This window comes from Rhea pennata, unplaced genomic scaffold, assembly GCF_028389875.1.
Source record: "Rhea pennata isolate bPtePen1 unplaced genomic scaffold, bPtePen1.pri scaffold_77, whole genome shotgun sequence".
Lineage (NCBI taxonomy): Eukaryota > Metazoa > Chordata > Aves > Rheiformes > Rheidae > Rhea > Rhea pennata.
The window spans coordinates 377,272-401,983 of record NW_026907703.1 but is presented as its reverse complement, the minus strand read 5'-3'; the positions used below and the strand labels follow the sequence as shown (position 1 = coordinate 401,983).

Genomic DNA, 24,712 nt, shown 5'->3' with positions numbered 1-24,712 from the left:
CTGCTGTGCTTTGAGTGTTGGAGCTCTGTAGAGGGAAGGGAGCAGCCCACGGTGACAGCTGGCTGCCAGCCTCACAGGAGAGGGATGTGAGATCACACCCTGACTGTGGCCAGGGGAGCTGAGCTCTCCTAATGGACACAGGACCCATGGTCCCACCTCATCAGTATTTATCTGAGCCTGACTCTGGGCCCCTGAGCTCCCTTGGTGTCACTACCAAAAGAGACACTGCAAAGGGAAACTCCTCTCATTGCACTGGGGGCATCCAAGCGAGCTCAGCCTTGCAGGCTGTGAGGTTCCTCTGTTAGAGTTATACTGATGAAACCCTCAAATACTTAACAAGACTCAAGGACAAGGGAGAGAGGCTCTCGTAAAACAGTCTTGCAAAGGGCAACCAGCTCCAGCCGAATAACCTTGAGAAAACCACAACATTTTGAAGAATGTGAGGAGTCGACAAGACAAAAGCAGCAGAAAAACCCAGAGTAACCTAGAAGTTCATTAAGGCTTATTAACATACTAAACTACTCACTCTTAAATGAATAATGAGACAGAAATGACATGATAATGATGTTACCACCTTCTTCTCTGCTTCTTAAGCTAATGAACAGGAATGTTAAAGCACAAATGCAGAGTGAATATGTGATGTAATACAATTGTAACCAATAGAAAAAATTATATATAAAGCACTCCCTGAAAAGTGTGTGTAAGTAAAGAAAGAGAAAGGGAGAAGGTGTGCTAGCTTTGTGGATCTACCACCTAGCACCCATCTCTGTGCAGAAATGAAATAAACAAGTATCTCGACCCAGTGTTGCTTTGCACACCGGGTAACAGCACCCAGTTTTGGGACAACACCTCCATCAGTGCCGATGAAGAGAGAAGCCGGGCTTCCTGCTTCAAAATAGTCTCTGGGTCCAATTCAAATGAGAGATTTCTGGGGAGATGGAGCATGAACTGAATTTTTTGTTTGTTTTTAACATGGATGCAAAAGGGACAAGAAAGAAATGCACAACACACAGCCTTGACTCTAGACATTGCAGTGAGTGAATGCACGTGGGCCAGTTATTGGTGCTGACCTTGTACCCATTGGATGAGTTTCCTCAATGAGCTCCTTGTTCCTCATGCTGTAGATGAGGGGGTTCACCGTTGGAGGCACCACCATGTACAGAACATCCACTACCAGATCCAGAGCTGGGGAGGAGAGGGAAGGCGGCTTCAAGTGAGCAAAAAATGTTGTGCTGACAAACAGGGAGACTGCAGCCAGGTGCGGGAGGCACATGGAAAAGGCTTTGTGCTGGCCCTGCTCAGAAGGCATCCTCAGCACAGCAGTGAAGACCTGCACGTAGGACACCACGGTGAAAACGAAACACTCTAAGCCTAAACAGGCAGTAATCACAATAAGCCCAACTTCTCTAAGGTAGGAGTCAGAGCAGGAGAGCCTGAGGATGTGGGGAATCTCACAGAAGAACTGGTCCACTGTATTCCCTTGACAGAGAGGTATGGAAAATGTGTTGGCAGTGTGCAGGGCTGCATTGAGAAAACCACTGGTCCAGGCAGCTGCTGCCGTTTTGACACAGGCTCTGCTGCCCATGATTATGTTGTAGTGCAGGGGTTTGCAGTTGGCAACATAGCAGTCATAGGCCATGACTGTGAGAAGAGAATACTCTGTTGAACATTAGAAAAGAAAGAAAAAGACTTGAGCAGCACATCCCAAGTAGGAAATGCCTCTGGTGTCCCACAGGGAATTGATCATTGATTTGGGGACAGTAACAGAGATGGCACCAATGTCTAGAACAGAGAGACTGAGGAGGGAGAAGTACATGGGGGTGTGCAGGTGGTGGCTGCAGGTTACTGCTGTGATGATGAGGCCATTGCCCAGGAGGGCAGCCAGGTAGGTGCTCAGGAAGAACGAGAAGTGCAAGAGCTGCAGGTCCTGTGTGTCTGTGAATGCCAGAAGGAAGAACTCGTTGAAGGAGCTGCCGTTGGACATTGTTTCCCACTGGCCATGGGGAACGATTCAAGGAGAAAAAGATAGGGACAATTTAGGAGAGACTTAAAAAAAATAAATAAATAAAAAGAAATTAATAAAATTTTACATTTCTTATTAAAAATCTGACATTGCATCTCTATTTGTGAGTAGCTCTGACACTCACAGTTTCTGTCAAATGAAATCCACTCGTCTTGTGGCAGGGCTTTTCAGCATCTTCACATCAATTCTCAAGAATGGTGGTTACAGAAATGAGTTTCAGGGATTTTCTTAATATTGTTTATTTTCTTTGAGATGCCCCTGTCACCCCTGGAGAGTGCTCCTTAAGAGCAGAAATCCTCGGCATTTCCACTGCAAGTCCTCAGAGGAAAACATCCACTGGCATTTGGTGCAGAGTGGGGACAGTTCGCCTGTCTGTTAGTCTCATTCCCAGCCCTCCTGTGCTCCTTCCCTTTTGAGTTGGAGGATGATGATACCCTAAAAAGCAACCAGCCACTGCTGAGAGCAGAAGAGTCTCATTTCAAAATTCCCTCCCTTTCTCCAGGCACCGGAGGGAGCTCTCCACACTCCCCTTCTAGCCAAGGACACACAAGGCTCTTTTCAGCTGCTCATTTGCAGCCTCCCACCACCATCTCCATACTCCCAGCATCTCTGCACCTTCTGCATGGGGCTCTCAGATATCACAGCAATGATATGAGACAGCACTGCCTTTCTGGAGGGCAGTTTGCAGCCTGGCAGGACACCACAGGGAAACACTCAACGGACTCTTAGGACTGACAATAGGCTCTCCTTAAGGGAGAGTCAGTTCATTCCCCACAGACGCCCTTTTCTGGAGCTCCACAGATTAGCAGGGAACTGGGGAAACCTCACTCCCAAGCAGACCCCTCTGTTCCTGACTTGCAGCACCAATGTCTGAACCGCAGCTGAAAACTCCCAACCCCAGAAAGCCCAAAAGCAAGAACAGGAGCATCGTGGAGGGGAAACAAGGAGCAACAGCATGATCCTGCTGCCAAGGGAGGCAAGGGGAGAGAGGCAGATGGGAATGCAGGCAAGGCTTCACCTTGCCCGGCTGGGCATGCCACCTCACTGATGATGACATTTCAGGGCAGATCTCCACCCCTTTGTGGGGCAGCATGAGATGGAGTCGTGGCAAGAGAGATGCCCCTCTCCTCTGCCAGAGGTCTGGCTGCAGAGGAGGGGGCTTATACCCTGGACCCCGTGGCTGTCAGGGCAGGGGCTCTTCTGGTTGGGAGAGGAGACATTGGAGGCTTGCTCAGAGGAAGGTGTCTGCATCAGAGGGACTGACATTCACTTGTCAAAATGCATCATCCCATGATGATTCTGTTTGCAGTTCCCTTTCATTCTGCAGCTGTTCCTGCTGCCTGGAGCTTCCTCTGTCCCAACATCTTTTCCCTGTCAGTGCTCTCAGACCCTGTCACACCCTGTGTGTGCTCAGTTCTGCCCTACAGAAACCTCTCAGGACTGGGCACTGTCCAAGGGCATCTCTGTGCATGCAGGTCCTATGGAGTAGGTCACAAAAGCCCTGAGAAGTCCATAAAGATGCTGCTGGTGCTGCTGTAGGGGGAAGTGGAGTTGAAGGGCTTTGATGATCTTTCAGAGCTGTTTATCTCTGAGAGTGAAGATTTGTGAATCCTAGTTTCTTGACAAAAGAGGAAACACTTTCCTTTTTTCTTCCTTTCAAAATTAGGAAACTGAAAGACCTGGAAGGAACCTCCTTCCCTTTTTCAGTAGCCTTTTCTTCACCTTCCTCTGCAGTGCAAGGACACTGCTCTGAATCACAGCCCTGGGCACACCTGGGTGCATATCCCAGCTTCACAGCCCTGCAGCCATCCTTGGGAGAAAGTAGCAGCATGCCCTGTGCGGTGGCAGTGTGGCAGGGGATTCCTACTCTGAAGAATCTTGCCCTCCTCTACAAAGGAGAGTGATCCTTGAGGGATGGAAAAGGTTTAGGAGACCCTTCCAGGAGCCTCCACAGCATTGCCCTGCACCAGAGACTTACCGTTTCAAGGGCTGTGAAGATTTCTCCTACAAGGAGCTCTCCTCTGTCCTCACACTCAACACAACCGTTCACTTCTCTCTGTCATGTCTCATCTCACATCAGCAGCAGGAGGCAGTGCCTGCAGCCCTGCTGCTCTTTGCAGAGGATCTAATGCTGCACAGAGCTGTGCTGCCAGTTTGCCATCATTCCCCTCTGTCCCTGAAGCCTGGCTCTGCTCAAGGGCAGGGGCCCAGCTGAAGGCGTGACTTCTTCTGTCCCTTGGGTTCCCTCCCCCCTGGGAAATGTTCACGGAGGTAAAGCAAACTAATCACCTTTGGCCCCTCTCTAAATAACACAGAGAGACCAGTTACAGCTTTGTCAGTTCTTTCATCAGAGGAACATCAGAGGATGGTTATCTACAAGAGGTGGAAAAATCCCACCCCCAGATATCTATATTCCCATGTCTTAAATAGGCAGGACACCTAGATGGGGACAAGAAGGGAGCTCATTACCCTTGGTTCAGGTTTTCATTCAGATGACACAATCTGGGCATTGCATGCCCATTTAGAAGGAACTGGGCTGGAGTAGAAGTGGAGCATAGCCCAGATGGGCAAGGGAGCATCACAGGGAGCTCTTCCTGGTGCCATGGCAGAACTCTCATTTCCCTAAAAGACCTGGGCACTGCGGGGCACTTCTCATGCGCTTCCCACCATTGCCCTTAGGAGCTGCTCCACACTGAGGAGTGGGGATGGGAGATATTGGGGCCACACTGGGGCTGTTCCTTCACAGACAGAGGCACAGGGACCTCTTGAAGACAAGTTTTGGGTGATGAGACGGGAAGAGCGTACTATTTCCCTGGATGAAAAGGTGAGCTGAGAGCAAGGGAGTAAGCAAGATAGAAGGCTGCTGGACCAAGACCATTGACAAGGACTGCTGTTCCTTGTTCCCAATGGTCCTGAGGCTATTCACCAAACATAAGAGGTTTGAGAGCTCCTTCCCAAGGTGTCACACAAAGACACAAGAGCCCTACCTGACGGTCCTATCTGGCTCCAGGGACAATGTGGCAGCCAGAACTCCTGGGTCCTGTGGCTGAGGATGCCCTGAGCCCCAGCTCTATCCACTAATGTCAGGGAGCAATGCTGGTTCAGGTTTTCCTGGGCATAGCCACCTCCTGCTAGTGTATAAAGTACTCAGGGAACTCAGACACGCTGGAATGGCCAAATGTGACTGCATGTCTTAAACTCTTTATTTGTACTTCAGAGATAACAGGGGGACATCTGTGCTCCCACGTCTCCTGGGAACCCACTGCTTACAGCTGTGTGTCTTGGGTTTTATGTCTCTCACCACTTCTCCCCAGTACAGAAGGTGAGCAGCCCAGTTGTTGCTCCCACGGGAGACAAGTGAGGCTTTCCCCCACCTGCAGCCATATGGCTGTTGCTTCTTCTCCCTCTCTTCAGAGAGAGCAGGAGAAGCGGGACAGAGAAGCTTCCCTAAAATGCTAGCAACAAACTCTCTCCAGACACAAGAGCCACTGGGATAGGTCTATGCAGTGGGAAGAGATTAGCAGTTTCCCAGGGTGTGTCCTCAAGGCAGGAAAAATCAACAGTAACTTAAAGACAACTGGTCTTCCGTTAGAAACAGCCATGAGTCTGCCTGTCTGCACAGCTCTTTGGATCACCACACCAAAGCCACAGGCACAACAAATCCCCAGAGCCATTCCCTTCAGGATGCAGGACACTTGCCACTTGCACACTCCCCAGGCACTGCTCTGCTCACTGCCTTCCCCTGGCTCCTCAGCCCAGACACACACAGAAGCTCTTGTGGTGACACCAGAAAGTGGCCAAGGCTCTCTGGGCTCAAAAGGTGTGTGCAAAAACCTGAGCACAAGACCAGGGCCACAGCAAGGCTCCTTGGGCAATGCTGCTGCTTTGGGAGGGAAGGATGCTGCTCCCTGCAGGCACAGCAGGCTGCTGCCTCATCCCTGGACCCCACCATGCCATGAACCTCCACCTGGGGACAACGGTTAGGGGATTTGTTTTGTAACGCCGAAGTTACAGACACAACTCAGAAATGCTTGGAGGTCCTGCACGTCTCCTGAGCACACGTGAGGATGCCTTAGTGCCACGTGCTGCCTGGCACTGGGCACATCTTCATCCCTTGCAGAGTGAGAAGCCCAAGCACTGTGAGACTTCCTCAGCCCACACACAGGAGGCTTTCAGGCACTTAGACACGGGCCTTCAAGACATGCTGCACTTCATGAGAAGAGTCTTTAATTCATCTTACCGGCCATTTATAGGCCCCAAAGGAAAGGAGGGGCACAATAGCATTCACTGAGCAGGCCAGTAGTAATAGCATTTGTGGCATGAGGAAGCAGAAGGAGAGCAGAGGTACCAGGAGGTGAACTCATACCTGTCACCCATGGCAGCCAGGTGCATTGAGGGGAGTCTTCACATCCATATGTAGCCTCACCTCACTCACTCGCAGCTGCTTTCAGAGGGTCACGATGTTTGCAAAGATGTTGACAGCTACAGGGATGTACCCTGGCATCCTCCCTCCAGCCATGCGGGCACTAGAACTGCACTTGGATCCTACATGAGTGTAGCAACCTAGAAAGAAAGAATTGGAGGGTTATTATCAGTTCTGCTGGCCTTACATAGTCACAGTAGCCCGGGGCAAATATCTCCCCTCTGTATTGAACCGAACAATCATCAGAGCACAGACAGCCAGGCCATGGAGAGACTGGACTCCTGGTTTGGGCAAAACTAAGACCTTTTTTGGATGCTTGGTCTTGTCTGAACTTTCCAGTTCCAGAAAGGAACTGACATAAAGGAGGAAGTCCAGCACAAGGACACCAAAACAGTCAGGGGCTGAAGCATGGGGCAGATAAGGAGAGGCTGGAAGAGCTGGGTATGCTTTAAAATGGCATGAGGGGGCAGACTGGAGGAAGGACCATTTCTCTTTCCTCTCTTACAAAGTATTTGACCCTCAGTGCTCACCTCATGGGCACCCTGACTTCTCAGCACTGCAGGGAGACTATCCCCTCAGGCCGCAGCAGGAATGAGATCGAAAACAAGAGTGGTTACACTGCAAGAGCTCTGGGACTGTCCCCTCAAAAAAGGAGGGGGAACTCTAAAAGTGCTCAGGTAGAAAATACCAAGGGTCAAGGGCTTCAAGGACAGAAGGTCCTCAGTGCCTGACCAAAAGATGGCAGCTTCCTTGGACGATGGCTGTGCTCACCACCACTCCCTTGGCTCCAGCTACTTGCAGCAATGCATTTAGAGCTAAGTGGGGCTCCTCACATCCATCCAAGGCTCAGGAGAAAAAACAGTACCTTGCCCATATCAGCAGTGTCAGCACCTAACGACACCACACCTAGCACACTCCTGCCTGCACGTGGGCTGCTCTCTTCTGTCCCTGCTGCAGCACAGACAGCAGGATGATGGGAGAATTCAGAGACTGCAGCTGGGAGGAGGAGAGGTGCAGCCCTTGCAGGGCACTCTTGCTTGGCTTGCCTACTCAAAGGGACTCCTTGTCCAGGGAGATCTGGCACAGCAAGGGAGCAGCACCTTTTAGTTCATCTCCTAGGAACATACTTACTCATATACAAAGACCACCTCTCCACAAAGCTTTCACTCCTCCAAAGAGCTTCCAGCACATTAATGCCCAGTCAGCAATGAGAAATGCTCACAGTCCCCTATCCGTCAGCAAACACTGCTGCAAGGGAAAGCTCTCATGAAGAAAAGCAAGCAAGCAGAAAGGGAAAAAGCAGCCTTGGTTCACACCTCAGAGTAAGCAGAAACACTCCCTGCCCTTTAGGCAGCATCCTGCCTGCACATCTTTGCAACAGCTGAGGAAACTCAAGGCCTGAACCTCATCACACACAAGGCAGTAGGCTGCCAGCATCCCTGGCTCACACCACCTGGGCAGTCTGGGCCCTACAAGCTAAGTTAGCTCTTCACCTCAAAGTATTCATTTTCTCCGCAGCTTGGCAGCACTGCCCACACACAGCACTGCTCTTTCCAGGCACCTCCTTCTGTGATGAGCACCAGGACACTGGGGTATCATCTGTCCACACCACAAGGTACCCCACCACTCTGACACACCACATGCCCGCTCTTCACCTCACAGAGGGTTGACAGATAACATGCAGCTATACATCAGGGACACAGGGCATACGACCAGCCATGGCTGCAGCTAGGGGACCCTCAGGACACATCAACCCTCAGAGATATCATCCACATCTTGGAGAAAATTCTCAGCAGCCCTCTGGTCTTTTGATGGGGCAGAGTTTTCTGCAGCACACAGACACTGCTTGTCCACCAGCACCTCCCCTCCCCTCCCCTACTCCCTTGGGACGGCGCCATCTTGTGGGCAGCAGTGCGGGGCCCCGGGGCCCAGCCGCTGCCCCACAGGGCTGGGCTCTGTCGCAGGGGCCCCACGGGGCTCCTTGCTGCCCTGTGCCCTGGGGCTGTGCTGAGTGTGGCAAGCAGCCCTGGGGCCTGTGCTGGTGCCAGCCCTGGTACCAGCCCTGGGGCCCTGGGCATGGCTGGGGCGCTGGAGCCCACGGGCAGCATGCTGCTGCCCCCAGGGCAGGGCAGTGCTGTGTCCTCTCACCCCTTTTCACCCATGCCCCTTCCCACAGCAGCCCTTGGGCTCAGCAGCCCTCACGCTGCACCTGGCAGGGCTCGGCTGCATCCAGACAGGGGCTGCTCTTTGTGGGGCCAGGCTGCACCCCGTTGCATTGCTCCAGAGGGCTGAGGAGTCCCAGGGGCACAGGGCAGCCAGGGTAGAGCAGCTCAGTGCTTGTTGGATGTGGGCAGCAGAGGTGTGGGGCTCTCAGGAAGCTGGAGGAGATGGCCCTGCTGCACTCACCCCCAGCACTGCCCATCACAGCTCAGAGAAAAATGGTTGGTGTCAGCAGAGACTTGCAGGACAAACAGGCTGTCTTTTGAGTGCAGAGGTTTGTCCTCCTTCTGCAGGAGGGCAGGGGCTGTGGCCATCTGAGAACAAAATCTCTGAGCCCAAAACATGCTCTGCCGTGTTGGAAGCAGAAGAGGATCCAGGAAGAAGGAGCAGAGGTTTCTAAATCAGTAGACCCCTTGGATTTATTACAAGGTGAAGGATCCATTTCCTATATGAGCATTTCCAGCAGGCTCTTAAGAGCCCCATGGGAGTTGCAGGACACACCAGCCTCCAAGACAGAGGCTGCATTTCCTGCCAGAGTCAGATCCCAAAGGGAGACCTGTGCCCAGGAAAACCTGAACCAGCATTGCTCCCTGACATTAGTGGATAGAGCTGGGGCTCAGGGCAACCTCAGCCACAGGACCCAGGAGTTCTGGCTGCCACATTGTCCCTGGAGCCAGATAGGACCGTCAGGTAGGGCTCTTGTGTCTTTGTGTGACACCTTGGGAAGGAGCTCTCAAACCTCTTATGTTTGGTGAATAGCCTCAGGACCATTGGGAACAAGGAACAGCAGTCCTTGTCAATGGTCTTGGTCCAGCAGCCTTCTATCTTGCTTACTCCCTTGCTCTCAGCTCACCTTTTCATCCAGGGAAATAGTACGCTCTTCCCGTCTCATCACCCAAAACTTGTCTTCAAGAGGTCCCTGTGCCTCTGTCTGTGAAGGAACAGCCCCAGTGTGGCCCCAATATCTCCCATCCCCACTCCTCAGTGTGGAGCAGCTCCTAAGGGCAATGGTGGGAAGCGCATGAGAAGTGCCCCGCAGTGCCCAGGTCTTTTAGGGAAATGAGAGTTCTGCCGTGGCACCAGGAAGAGCTCCCTGTGATGCAGCACATCCTATTGTGACCTCAGCTCATGTCTTCTGGGAGCTCAGTAGGTCACCACCATGGAGATGGTATAGCCAGGGCAAGAGCAGAGATCCTTCCACTCACACCCTGGAAAGCAGTCACCTCCCCTCATCCCAGTTATTTTCCAAAACTTGCTGATAAATCCTTCAAGACAGTGAAAAAAATGTGAAATATTTCAAATGAGGCATTGAAGAGGTCAGTCTGCACCCCCTGCACCGACAGGTCTCTGCACTAGGCAGAGCTGTGTGGGTAGCTGCAGTATGGGGGATGGATTGGGGGTTGGGATTTTTCAAAGACATGATCAATGTGAGATGAAACAGCACAGAGCCTGGCCATGGGCTGAGATGCTTTCAGGAGCCTCAAAACTGATAGCTGCTGTGGACGACCCTTTATGCAGAAGAAGGATGTAGGAGAGCATGGGACAGAACGCAGCCTTCCTCCTTGAGGCACCAAAGTAGGTTCTTAGTTTTTTAAAGTCCTCAGCAAGGTTTCTTGGTCTACAGTGCTTAAGATAGAGATGATATGCCCCAAAAGAGCAACCCTTAAGACACATCATCTAGAGGGCTTTATCTGGGACCCTGGTCTTTGCCAGTCTCCAAAGCCCTGGGAGAGTCCAAGTGGCAAATCTGGATAATTTTTCCCTTTCTCATTAATTTTGCCCAGCTTTCTTTTTGGCTGAGTCCAGGGCTCAGCTGATCCTTGGGCTCAGCATGGCCTGAAGGCAGTGCTTCTCCTCTGAGTATAGCCCTTGGCACCCTGTACCAACCTTGGAACTGTAGCTCTCTTGGGGGCTGTACAGTTCTGGCACCCTGCATCCCACCATAGGCACCCAGGCCCTCCCAAGGGGGATGTACAACCCTGACTCCCTGGATCTCCCACAGTTTTGATGCTGGGCTTCTCAGGACATGCCCACACACTGCAGTACTGCTGTCCTGGCCCTGTTGCAGAGCCTGTAAGGCAGTGCTGTGCCCCAGGACCTGCATTTTGGCTCACTCCGGAATTTGTGAGGGGAGCAGCTCCCAGCTCTGCAGCTGCTGGACACTGAGGATGTCTCCAGGAGCATGACTTCAAATGAGAGAAGTGCTCTGTGGGTGGAAAAGAGAGGGGAGAAGTTGAACAAAGAGTGGTTCAGACTGCACAGAAGGAAAATACTTTTCACCATCAGGATGGTCAAGCATTAGAACAGGTTGTCTAAATGTGCAGGATGTGCAATCTCCATTCTTGGAGGTTTTCAAGACCTGATGGATAAACCTCTGAGCAATGTGGACTGATGTCAACATGTCCCTGCCTTGGTAAGGAGGTGGAAGTAGAAACTTCCAGATGTTCTTTCCAACATGAATTACCCTTTTGATCTTGTAATATTTGTGTCTGTGGCCCTTTCTGATGATCCTGGACATTGGAGAAAGACTGAGCAAGTGTGGAAATGTGACATGGAATTTCGAGGTGACTTTCAGCCTTTCCAAAAGGCATTGTAGGAGGCTGGAGGGACCAGCCCAAGCTGTCAGGGCTCTCTGAACCTGAGCGAGTCAGTGAAAAGACAGTTGTCTGCAGGGAAGTGAGGAGAATCCCATTCATGGGACCTCTAATGACTTTGTTTCATGAACTTTATGTAGTACTGCTGGCTGCCCAGCCTCCAGTTCCTTTTCAAAGGGGCATGAATGAGAATTAAAATGACCAGGAGTTATGTGTAAAGTCAGGCCTTGCCAGAGTTCTTTACAAGTTTCCAGAGTCCAGAATTTTCAGTCTCCTTTGGGAGCCAGTTACGCATTGCTCACTCTCTGCAGCCTCTGGGGAGAACCAAGATGCAGGATCAACCCCGAGAGGCTCGTTAGTACTATTAATCCCAAGGCACACCAAAGAGCAGAGACATTTAGGCCCTGCTGGGGATTTACTGCAGGAGCTGCTGAGAAGATGAAAAAATCAGGGCAAAGCCTGAGCCCTGGGCAGTGGTCTGCAGAGTCCAGGGAAGGCAGGGACTTGGTGGGGGGGGGGATGCAGAGAGTGAAATCCCAACCTCGATCTTCATTCCCAGGCACCATCAGTGCAGAGGTCACCCCTTCATGCTGAGGACTGCAGGCCGGCGCTGGATGTCCTGAGGCAAGTCATGGTGGTGTTTATATTACTGCTGGGTTTTTGCACAGTTACAGTTTGTGAGTGAGACCAGAGTCTCACTCCTGTCCTTTCCTGCATGTCTTTCCCACAGCTTCCTCCTCCCCCCAGACCCTGCCGAGTCCCTGGCACCATGGAGCAGAGATCCTGGAAGGGGCTGAGGGTGCTGAATTACAGCTGGGCTGCTGGTGTGGTGGAGCCGATCCTGGGGCACTTGTCCATCTTGGATGGGCCGGCTATTCAGGGCTAGAAATGCTTTGTCCTTCCTTCCACCAACCGTTAAGGGCTTTTCCTCTCCCCTTTCTCCTAGTCTTATAGGATTTGGTCTCCATCCCTCAGCTTTCTCACATTTGACTCTCACTCTTGCAGTGGGGAGGGCCAGGGACCTCAGTCATTCTGGGCTGACTATGGAAACCTCTCTTACTGGTATCCATCAATACAGCCTCCAGGGAAAGCCTAGGAGATGAGTGAGAGTGTAAAAGGCTCATCCATCCCCAGAGTTCTCTGGACAGTCCAGGCATCTGCTTGCCCATCTCCAAACTCACTGAAAGGTCTAAAGGGAGAGAAAGGGAATGGCAGAGACATGATTTTCTCGCTATTTTTGTGAGAACCCCAGGAAGGGCACCAGACAGAGGGCTGTGTGGGAGCACTGCAAGCACAGCTGCCTGTGCTAAGGTCCAGCTGTTGGGCTGGGGTGTGTAGGGAGGCAGCCCTAGAACCCTCAGGAACCACCACAGAGGAGGCAAAGATGTGAGGAAAATGATCTTCCCTGTGCTTTTCCTTTTCTCCTTGAAAAAAAAAATGAAAAGAAAAAAAAAACCCTTCTTCACAGTGTTTTCTACAAAGAGGCTGCAATGAGTGGATTTTAGGTATCTGCTGAGACTGAACATGGACTTTCTGGAGCAAGTCCAGCAAAGAGACAGAAGGATGATTAGATGATTAAGAGAAAGGAATATCTGTCATATGAGGAGAGGCTGCAAGTTCTTAGACTGTGTAGGCTGGAGAAGAGAGGGGGGATTTTATCAATGTGCATAAGTATCTGAAGAGCAGGTGTCAAGAGGATGGGACCAGACTGTGCTCAGTGGTGCCCAGTGCCAGGATGAGAGGCAAGGGGCACAAATTGAAACACAAAGAAATTCCATGCAAACACAATAAAATACTACTTCGCTTGAACTGCTTGCCTGGAGAAGCGGTGGAATCTCCATCCTTGGAGATACTCAGTGCTTAACTGGACAGTGTGCTCCAGTGTGTCCAATGTGTCCTAGGCAATGTGCTCTAAGTGACTCTGCTTGAGCAGGCGGGTTAGACCAGATAGCATGCAGAGGTCCCTTCCAAACTCAACTGTTCTGTCATTCTTTGAGTTTTTTGTGGTTTTTTGTTTGTTTTTTCCTTCATGCAAGATTATATGGCTATTCTTCTGTCAAAAATATTCTTACTTCATCTTAAATCAAATACAAACAAACATTCTTCTTTTTTCAGGCCTATTTCTTGAAAGCAGGAAAAAGAAAGATAGATGTATGATGGCAATGGAGAAAGATCAATGGGACAATGGGACATCATCATGGGAGTTCCTCCTGCTGGGAATGTGGAATATCCCCTCACTCCAGACAACACTCTTCCTCCTCTTGCTCATGGTCTACTTGGTGTCCGTGGTTGGGAATATCCTCATCGTTGCACTGGTGGTTGCAGACTGGCACCTGCACACTCCCATGTACTTCTTTCTGGGCAATCTCTCCTATCTGGAGACCTGCTACAGCTCCACCATCTTGCCTCGGCTGCTGGACAGCTTCCTGACTGGGGACAGGACCATCTCTGTTCAAGGCTGTATTGTACAATTCTATTTCTTTGGTTCTTTTGCAGCTAGCGAATGTTACCTGCTGGCCATAATGCCATACAATCGATACTTGGCCATATGCCAGCCCTTGCTCTATGCAAGCATCATGACCTGGAAGGTCTGTCTCCAGATGGCGGCTGCATCTTGGTTAATGGGTTTCCTTATCTCTACAGCAATCACTCCTTTCTTATCTCAGTTGAAGTTTTGTGGCTCCAAGGCCATTGACCACTTCTTTTGTGATCTTGCCCCATTGCTGGAACTTGCCTGCAGTGACACTAGGAAAGTCACTCTCATTGCTTTTGTGTTCAGCTTCTTGGATATAGTCTTCCCCTTCTTGTCCACCCTGGCTTCCTACGCATGCATCATAGCTGTCATTCGGAGGATCCCATCCAGTGTGGGCAGTCAAAAGACCTTTTCCACCTGCTCCTCACACCTCACCGTTGTCTCTGTTTTCTACAGCACCCTCATCATTGTCTACACACTGCCCAGAACATCCCAGCTGAGGCAGCTCAACAAAGTGTTCTCCTTTTTCTACACTGTCCTCACATCCCTTGTCAATCCCCTCATTTACAGTCTGCGGAACCGGGAGGTCAGGGAAGCCCTGAGAAGAGTGCTCAGAAAAGCTTTGGCCATCTCCAGAGCTCAGAACATTGCTGTGCCAGGGTCTTAAGACCATATGTGGTGCATATGTAAACTACCAAGGAGACAATGGGGGGAAGATGTTTGCTTGGTGCCAGGAATTGCTCAAGGAGTATGTGAAGCTCAAACAGAAAGGGATGGAAGAGTCCATTAGCAAATATATATATATTAGCATATACATACATACATACATACATACATATATATATATATATATATGTATGTATATATATTTCTCTAAGTCATCTAATAAAGACTGATGAAAAAAGTGTCTATATGTGTGCTTATAGGTGGTCAAGATGACATGAGTCCAATCCGACATATAGAGATATGACCTTCTAATAAGCTCAGATAGTGCAACTCTTGCCATGTCCAGCAATTTCAGATCTCTGTTAATAGCCCTGTTTACTGCCTCTTATTTCCCAGCCACTGAACTTCCTTTCTCATCTCTGCTAGAGCAAAAGGTCTCTTCTCCTTCCTTCGGATAAAATTAACTGTCTCAGTGCTGAGGTGCTGCAAACTGTCTCAATATCAATGGCTATGCTGTCCTCTGTCAATCTGCTCTAGTGTTTTAAATCACTCCTTTGAAGAGGGAAACTGTGTTGGAGCTCTGCCAAGAGTTTGCTACTTAGCTAAGGCAGTCTCCTGGTTTGCCTCCTTGTCTTCCCGAGTACTGACATGCACTGTTGTCTTTGAAGATGCTGACCTTGAAGGCCTGCCAGCTTTCCTGAGCTCCTCAGCCCTTCAAAGCTGCTTCCCATGGCATCCCACCTAGAATTACCTTCCATAAACACAGGTCTTGTCATCTCCAGTCCTGGGTCTGGACACTGCTTTTCCTCTTCAGTCCTTCACTCCTCATCGGATTTGAAATTCCACTATTTAATACTGACTGCAGCTACAGCTACCACTGATTATCACTTCCCCAGACAGTTCTTCATTACTAGTGATAGTAGAACCCACTGGGCCTCACCTCTGGCTGGCTCATCCCGTACCTCTGTCAAGAAGATATCTCTGAGACCCTCCAGAAATCTCCTTGTCTGCTTGGGCCCTGCAGGGCTACACTTCTTGAAGATGTCAAGGAGGTTCAGGTCCCCAACAAGAACGAGGGTCTGTCATCCAGAGACTTCCTCAGAATTTCTGAAGAAGGCCTCATCCGCTTCCCCACCACGATTATGTGGTCTGTAACAGTCTCCTGCCACCAGGTCCCATGACAGGCTTCTCCTTCAATCTTTGCCTTCAAGCTCTCAAACAGCCTCTCATTCATTCCATAGAAGAGCTTCTTGCATGGAAGCTGCTTCTTCACAGAATCACTGAATCACAGAAAGGTTGAGGTTGGAAGGGTCCTCTGGAGATCATCTAGTCCAGCTTCCTTGGTCAAGAAGAGTCACCTAAAGCACGTTGCACAGGTTTGCATCCAGGCAAGTTTTGAATATCTCCCGAGATGGAGACTCCACAATCTCTCTGGGCAACCTGTTCCAGTGTCCTGTCACCCTCACAGTGAATTTTTCCTCATGTTCAGATGGAATTTCCTGTGTTTCAGTTTATGCTCATTGCCTCTTGTCCTGTCACAAGGCACCACTGAACAGAGTCTGGTCCCATCCTCTTGACACCCTCTTTTCAGGTATTTGTAGATATTGATAAGACACCCCCCCCCTCAGTCTTCTCTCCTCCAGGCTAAACAGGCTCAACTGTCTCAGCCTTTCCTTTCTTTCCTCACAGGGGATATGCTCCAGGCCCCTTATTGTCTTTGTAGCCCTACGCTGGACACTCTCCATAGCTCCATGTCTCGTACTGGGGAGCCCAGAATTAGACACAGTACTCCAGATGAGGCCTCACCTGGGATGAGTAGAGGAGGAGGAGAACTTCCCTTGACCTGCTGACATTGCTCTAATGCACCCTAGGATACCATTATCTTCTTGGCTACAAGGGCACTTTACTGGCTCATGGTTAACTTGTCCACCAGCACTCTGAAAGTTCTCTGCAGAGCTGCTTTCTAGCAGGTCAACCCTCAATCTGTTCTGGTGCATGGGTTTATTACTCCCTAGGTGCAGGACCCTGCAGTTGCCCTTTTTGAATTTCATGAGGCTCTTCTCCATCCAACTCTCCAGCCTGTCCAGGTCTCGAACTGCTCCCTGGCAGGAGTGTGGTGGACTTCTAGCTAAGCAAATGGGAGTATTCTCTTTCTCCTGAGTTGAATTGCTTGTTGGGCACTACAGACTGTGCTGAGCCTATCTGGGGTGAGTCAGGAGGAATGCCATTTCCTAAACAGAGGGTGCAGCCCTTTTGGTATGAAAGGCTGCCTCTAGCTGCCACTCTCAAAGAGTATTTTTTTTTTTTTCATATGGTTCCAATGCAGTACCTGCCAATGCTGAGAAAGTGCTTTGGACCTCTCTGGTCTCTTTGAATGGCCCTAGACATTTGGCAAATGATTCTCCTCTTCATGACAAATCAGAAAACCTCTGTGTAGACCCCTGATTTGAGGAGAACCCTATTCACTAATCTTTTGGAAACAGATTTTTTTTTTCTTTCCAGAATCACATTCCTCTGTCTATACCTAAAACTAGATACTTCTCCATCTGATTTGTGGCTCCCTGGACAATTGTTGTCAAGGAGTCACATCTGTAGAGCTTTGGGAAAGTCTCTGCTGGACTGTTTGGCCCTGTCCACCCCAGGCACCTTTCATCCTAGGTGATGGTTAGCTCAGATGTGACATCTACCCTGTACATGGAGATGCCTAGGGGAAATGAATCCCCCCTGTGCGTTGCTGCACCCTAAACCTCTGCAGTCAAGAAGGGAGCAGGGGGAACATGATTTCTCCCTTCCTTCTCTAAAATGGCTAGGGCTCACACTAGTAAGAGAAAATACCACCTCCTTTTAGACCTGCAATATGGACTTCTTGGAAACCATAAAGTCTTCTTCAGCCACCATGAAGAAATCTCAGTAGGGATGAGAAGCAAATACCATCTGCTATATTTACTTGTTCTTTTTTCCATTGGCCCAAAAAAATATAAATAAAAATAAAATGTAGGATAAACAACTCCTACATATTTTTTTTCTACAACCAGGCAATTTCCCAAGGTTAATTTTAGACCAAGCTCAGTTGTCATTTTCTGTGGAAAGATAAATTTTCTTTAATATATGTCTAGTGAATCATTTTATTTTACACACTCTCTTTTCCTTTGTATAAAAAAGGAAATGATGCTGTATAGACATTAACAGCATACATATACCAGTGCTTATAATTAGTAATGCCAGACATTTTTTTTTTGCCGCAAATATATATATATATGCTAATCTTGCTAAAACTACTGATACTTCTATAAGAACATTTTCCATTTGTGGAAAGAAGATTATATCCTCTCTTTTTCTTCCTACAAACTACAAATGTTATTGTCTGCATGATGTAAACTTGCATTCCTAAAATTTTAGCTAGCCAATAACTCATCTAGCTAAGTCTTCTGCTGCCTACCTCTCCACTGGTACCATAATTTGTCCACCTGCCTGGCTGTCTCTCTGTCTATCTATTTTGCAAGGATTTTGATTCTTCTCTCTGATATTTATCCTGCCTCATCTTTGTGTAATTGGTGGCCAGATTTCCAGTCCAGAGCCTTGTCACTAGTTCCTGTCTGTAATCATCTCTATGCACACCCTCCTGTGGTCACCTCTATCTTGCTGCCTGTGTCTCCTGATCCCATGCCCATCTCTGTCAATTAGGACTGGGTCTGTTGCATGGCCACATTTTACAGTCATTTCAGGAATGATACAAAGCATTACTAAGATACTGAATGACTTGTTGCATGCTGTGACTTTTGGAAACTCCACAGAATTCTTTGCTCTGGCTGTATGTGCAGGTGATTGCAATTGCACAGGGGAGGTGTCAGAGGGAATTGGAGCTGACCTGGGAGCTGCAATGCTGCATCCTGTTGTCCTCTGGTAGGGGCTGGGGAGAGGGAAGGTTTCACCAGAAACAGCTGAGCCTGAGGGGACTCATCAGAGAAAGAGCCAGCAGCAGGCTGCCCACAGGGGCCTTGGCCTCAAGGGTCCTCCTGCTGCTATGTGTTGGGGAGTCTCAGGTCCCCAGAGGACGTAGACATTTATCAAGTTCATTTGAAATACATGCGTTCAACACTGGGTAGGTTTTCAGACGAGGAAAAGTACAGAAGCTGTTTCATCATGGGCTCATTACCATCACCACACTTAGCAAAACCCTTCCTAGACAATGACCTCTCCTAGTAGACACCCTGCAGAGAGAAAGAGGCAAGAATCATCTCATTATGGCTGCTGCATGCTAACAAGCTCCTGGGGGACTGTTACCAAGTGTGGAAGGCCATGACAGGAATGCAGTTTTGGGGAGGTCTAATAGGGCCTCCTGAGGGCTGTTAGTGATGAAGCTGTTTTGGGAAATCAAAGTGTGCTTCCCTGGGGGCTGAGTAGAGCAGAAAGTCAGAGGCAGCAATTTCCAGATGACAAAGGAAGGAGACAGAGAGGTCTTTGTCACACGGCCCCTTGGATGGGCCCTACCAAGCCAAGGGACCGGATGCTAATCCCCAGCCTGCCAGAATGGTGATGCTTTTCATCATCCTCAGCCTCAGGTTCCTCCTGGTCACCATGCGACATCTAAAATGCCTGCAATGTCCTTATCCCAATCCTAGGACTGCCCCCTGTCAGCTGTCCCCCAGACTGCCTCCCTTCCCCTGATATCTCTCAGCCTTATCCCTCATCCCCCAGGAGTCTGACCCCAAAGAGGTGGTCTCCAACACCTCCAAATGCCACTGCAGAGTGATTCCCCAAGCTACCAGTACCTACTGCTTGAGTGGTGCCATGCAGTCATGAATCATTGCCCATGTTTCGTCACACCTGCCCTTGTCACTTTCAATTCTCCACAAAGAACATTCTTTTTCTGCAAATCCATCTTCTGCCAGCTTCTGTCACTCCAGGAAGGCTTCCAAAAATGAACTCCTACTCTTCATCCATGGAAAGTAGTGATACCTGTGTAGTAGATAAAAAAAAAAAAAAAAAAAAAAAAAAGACAAGAATTCTCTTCTGAAAACGGGGTGGCCTGAGGACAATGCCATCTATACATAAAAGTAAGGCAAGCAGTTTTATATTTTTTATCTTCAAATCTCATTTCCATTACTTCATCCTCAGACCCATGAAACTACCCAGAATAGAGCAGGGAGTTGTGCTACAGCATCTCTGGAGGTGAGCTTCTGTATATCCTTTCTTCTACCTCAAAAAAAGCATACAATAGCTCACTTCCATGCAGTGTGTGCATGGGGAATGCCCTGGCTCTGCAGAGATGCTACTGTAGCCTTGCAGAAGAGATTCTGAGGTGATTCTCAAAGAAAACATTATCCAGACTTTATTAAAAGCATCACGAGTGCTGCTAAAGCAAGAGATGGATTGCTGCAGATACTTTGTGCCCTGATATTCAGTCTTAATTTTAGCTGCAATTGATGATGCCTTTGTGTAGGCGTTTGAGGTTTGGAGATTTTGGAACCTGAGTGAAAGAAAAAAAGCCAAGAGGAAGGTCACTATCCGTAGGGAGTGGTTCTGCTTGCTCTACCAGGTTAATGGCAAGCAGTAAAGGGCATGAGATGGGAAAGCAGCTTTGCCAAATAAGATCAAAGACGGAAAAACAAATGGATCACCATTCTCAGATCACAGGGCAACACACCTGACACCCATTCTGTGACAGCTGCAGTGTAGCTTGACCACCTTTGGACATAGCACAAGGAGATTGACTTTCCTCCTTCCTAGGAGGACTGTGTGGACCAAGATGAATTGAGATTCCAAAGCTCCTCTTTGCATTCATTGGCTATATGGGAGCTCAGGGACCTTTCACATGGAGGCAACAACATGAGAGTCATGCATGCTTGTTTGGGAGATGTTGTGGCATTCATTTGACACAAGATCAGGACTTCATGGGAGGGCAGCAGGATTTCAGGGCTGGGGTGATGGGGATGTCGAGGGAAGAGGTGATGTGATGGCCTAATGGGCTCAGTTGTGGGAGAGGCTATGGGGAGTGGTTATGAAGGGCCCAGGGCAAGGGCAAATGTATTTTTATAGGGGAATCTATGCCATGCTCAGCATGGTAAGGGGTGGTTCCTGCTCTGGGTCAGAGTGCCTGACAGCACTGTGCACAAAGGGGCACCCAGGATCAGCACACCCTCTTGGGCACCACAGATATGGGCAAGGATTTCAGAAATGGTTGGAGCTGTTCCGCTTCCATACTCCTAGTCCTTGGACCCTGGGTCCTGTCTGTCAATGAAGATGAAAGTTTTGCTCCCAGTAAGGACCTGGAAGGGGCCTATATTTTACCACTGACCCTCCTCCTCTCAGTAAATTCACAATATGAGGTTGGTGGTGTCTGTTCAGGGCAATCTTCATTCCAGATCTCCCTGCTTGATCCATTTCTGGGAGATCTTCTGTTCTTGCCTCTGAGCTGAAAGGTTTCTGACCATTGAATTCATACTTGTCTTGTCTGCAAGGCAGGAGAAGAGAGGAGGCAGCAGCCCAATGAGCATGGCACAGGCACATTCCATCTTCATAGCTTGCAAGACAGAGACTGGACAAGGAGGCAGACCTTGGGCAAGAGGTTTGGTGGGGTGTGATGGTTGTGGATTGCTTTTCCGAAAGAGGCTTTTTTTCTTTGTTTCAGGATGAAAGTGATCTGGCTATGGAATATGACATTCTTTAGGGGTGGGTACTATGTCAGATGATCCCAAAACCTTTGCCATGGAGGTTTACTGCACTGGTGGCAGCATGCAGTAGGTGGAAGCAAGGAGAACCTACAAAGGAGCGACTGAGAAACATGGCCTGAGCATGGAGGGATGGTGTCAGGAAAGCCAAAGCTCAGATTTGAGAGGACATCCTTTGACACTTGAAGAGCTGAAGAATGAAAGAGTTGATCCACTGTTGAATGGAGTGGGTGACTTAGTGAGAGTCAACTCACAGAAGGCTGGGGAACTCCTCTGTGATTCCTGAAAAGATTCAAGGAGAAGTAGAACTACTAGTGGTTGATGAGGATTGCATCAGAGATTATTCATGAGAACTCAGCCTCTGAAAGCCATGGGACCTGACAAGCTGCATCTGAGTGTAGTGAAGGAAGGCACCAATGTCCTTGCAAGGACGGTCTCTGTCATTTTTGAGCGATCAGGGCAGGCATACACAATGACTGGCGGAAAGAAAATTTGAAGCTGTCTTCAGAACGAGCCATTCTTGTCATCACTAATTAATAGTCGAAGGAACAACAGGTGAGACTTCACTTTACTGAGACTTCAGTGTCTCAGCAAATCATGGAGTGAGTCCTCGTGAAACACATTTATGAGCACTTGGAAAAGAATGTGGCTGGCAATAATCAGCATGAGTTTTCCAAGTTTAACTCTTGCCTCACCAACCTTGTTACCTTCCACAGCAGAACAACTGGATTAGTGGAAGAGGGAAGAGCAGTGGATGTCAATTACCTTGTCTTTAACAAGATTTTCTCAAGACATGATTTCTCAAGTCAGGATGTGATGGTCTACATGGGTGGACAACCAGAAGAATAACATTGATTGGGTGACTAGGCACACTGTAGACTGTTTGATGGGTCATACTCTATCCGGGGACTTTTAACAAGTGTAGTCCTTCAGTGGTCTGTCCTGGGATCTGTCCTGTTTTACATCTTTATCACAAACCTGGAGGATGTCTGCAGAAGAGAACAAACTGGGTGGGTAGCACGCAATATGCTCAAAAACAAAGCAGACATCAAGAGGGACCTCAAATGTCTTGATAAACAGGTAGCATGAAAATGCATGAAATTCAACAAATGCCAAAGCCTGCCTCTGGGAATTAAAAATCCATTGCAACAGCAAAGGCTGGAGACAGATTACAGGGAGCAGCAATGGCCAGCTGCTCCCAGGTGGATAGCCTGCTGGCAGCCAAGTGTGCTAACATAGTCAACAGGGCAGAGACCCCACCAGCCAAGGCCCAGCCCCTCCATATCCAACGAAGGTGAGCAGGGAAGACCTGGAAATGGTAGGCAGGTTCAAGCAAGACTAGATCATCAGGCAAGTTCTTGCTGACAAGGCAGGTCTGACGTCAAGCTGGGAATGCAAGTCACCAAATCAGGATCAGATCCAATGAGAGTGGTCGGGGTCAGACAAAGCCCTATAGCTGCAGGGCAGGTCCATAGAGATGAGGCATGTCCAAGGTCAAGCTGGAAAGTCAGGCTATGAGACAGAGTCTGGATCAACAGGGCCCATGCCCAGGAATAGGCACACTTGTAACACAGCTGCAGAGAGGCACACCTGCAATGTAGCTCAAGATGGGACTGAAGATTCAGGGCTGAGCTTAAATGAGCTCCTGGGCCTTTGAGAGGGGGTGTATGTGGAGGCCCCTAGTGAGTCCGGTCAGGGCTGTGAAGGCCTCTTATTGCCTGCAGGCTCTGTCAAAAGCCTGACCAGGAACAGTTCTGTAGAAAAGAGCCTGGGGATCCTGCTGCACAGCCAAGGCAACGTGAGCTGGAAGTGTGCCCTGGCAGTGAGAAAGGCCAACAGCCTCCTGGGCTGTGTGCACAGGAGCATGGCCAGCAGATCAAGGGGAGTGATCACACCCCCTTACTCAGTGCTCATTAGACCACATTTAGAGTGCCACATCCAGAGCTGAATCCCAAATACAAGAAAGACAACAGCATACTGGAGCCAATTCAGTACACAGCCATTAGGATGCTCAGGAAGCTGCTGCACACAATTCTGTGTCCATGGAGCCAGCAGCTCCTGCCTTCCAGCCAGGGCAGAGGCCAAGGAGACTCCAACAGGACTGAGAGGAATCCTGCCCTGTAGCACCCACTGATGCAACAGCAGGAGCAAAGGAGGTCTCTGAGAACCAATGAGGTAAGAGAGAGGAACAGAAATTGGGAGGAAAGATCAGTAGCTCTGCTCCCTTGCACCCCTTTCATACCAAGCTCCTGTGCCTCAGGGAGAGGTTGGAGAGGCCTCTACCCTCAGGATACAAACCCTGCACCCAAGGGGGACACATCATGGAGTCAGGGAATGTCTCTATGGCTGGGACGAAGTGCTGGAGGCTCAGCCTCTTCCTCCCCACTGACCATTATGGGGGACCAGCTGAAGCCATCAGGGCTCTCTAAACCTGAGTGAGTCAGTGAACAGAGAGTTGGCTGCAGGCAGGTGAGGGGAATCCCATTCAAGAGATCTCTCCTGACTTTGTGTCAGGATTTTTTAAGGAGGCCTGCTGATTATGCAATCTCAGTTTCCTTTACAAAGAGGCAAGTCCCAGCATTTGAGTGACCAGAGTTATGGGGAAAGCTGTATGCCAGAAGTGTTTACAAAGTTCCTAGCAGTTCAATGGGTTTCAGTCTCTTCTGAGGGCCAGTTATGCATTGCTCACTCTCTGCAGTTCCTGGGGAGCGATGAGCTGCAGCAGGAACCTTCAGAGACTCGTTAGAGCTATAAACCCCAGGACACTCTGGAGAACACGGGGCATTCAACTGCTGCTGGAAACTCCCTAGCAGAGCTGCTGGACGAAGACAGAAAGCACAGAGCAATGCCTGATCCCTGGGTCAGGGTTTGAAGAGAGCTCAGAGAGGAGAAGGACACATTAGAGAAGAGAGAGAGGATGACATCTTGCACCTTGATCATCATTTCCCAGCACTATCAGCACAGAGGTCATCACCTCATCCTGAGGACTGCAGCTGAAGTGGTGAGGCTTTGCATGGTGGCATCTATGAGTGAGAAAGGGGATGGGCATATTCCTTCCTGGATGTCTTCTACTCTAGCTCCCTCTTCCCTCCACACATATCTTGTGATGCCCTTGTTAGCTGAACAGAATCCTGGGGAGCTTGCTGATGGGTGCGGAGTTAGATGGGTTGCTGGCGCTGAGCCAACCCAATAGCCCTGCCAAGGGGCACCACTACCTCACCTGGGAGATAAGATCCGGGCAGAGGGCTATGCTTCTCAGGCAGGGACTTTCCCTGGCTGTGCACACAGGCATATCCCAGGCATTCACGACAAACAGGAGGGGAATGAAGCTCTTTCCTGATCTCACCTATGCTCACCATGGAGACACCCACTCCTTCTCCTAGCAGTGCTGCTCGGGGAGCCCTGTGAGCACAGCTGGCAGTGCTGAGGTCTAGCTGCTGGATATGCCATAAGGCAGCCCCAAAGCCCTCCAAAACCATTGCTGCGGGGGGGGGGGGGGGGGGGGGGGGACCTATGCAAGGTGAATGATCTTCCTTGTTCCCTATCCTTCTGCTCTTCTGAAAACCTCTCTTCCTTGTACTGGCCAATCAGCCTAGGTGTCCATCTTCCCTCATATCTAGCTCACTTTTCTCTCTGAAGACC

General features: G+C 49.5%; 1 protein-coding gene across 1 annotated transcript; it reads left to right on the top strand.

Moving 5' to 3' along the window:
- The first annotated feature begins 13,400 nt into the window (after nucleotides 1-13,400).
- Nucleotides 13,401-14,412, top strand: LOC134154916 (olfactory receptor 5B21-like). Its single transcript, XM_062601543.1, has one exon. The coding sequence runs from the start codon at nucleotides 13,414-13,416 to the stop codon at nucleotides 14,398-14,400; it is 987 nt and encodes a 328-aa protein (XP_062457527.1). The 5' UTR covers nucleotides 13,401-13,413; the 3' UTR covers nucleotides 14,401-14,412.
- The last annotated feature ends 10,300 nt before the right edge of the window (nucleotides 14,413-24,712 follow it).

Excerpts from the sequence above, each read along its gene's own strand:
- LOC134154916 (XM_062601543.1), top strand. The coding sequence starts at position 13,414 with ATGATGGCAATGGAGAAAGATCAATGGGACAATGGGACATCATCATGG.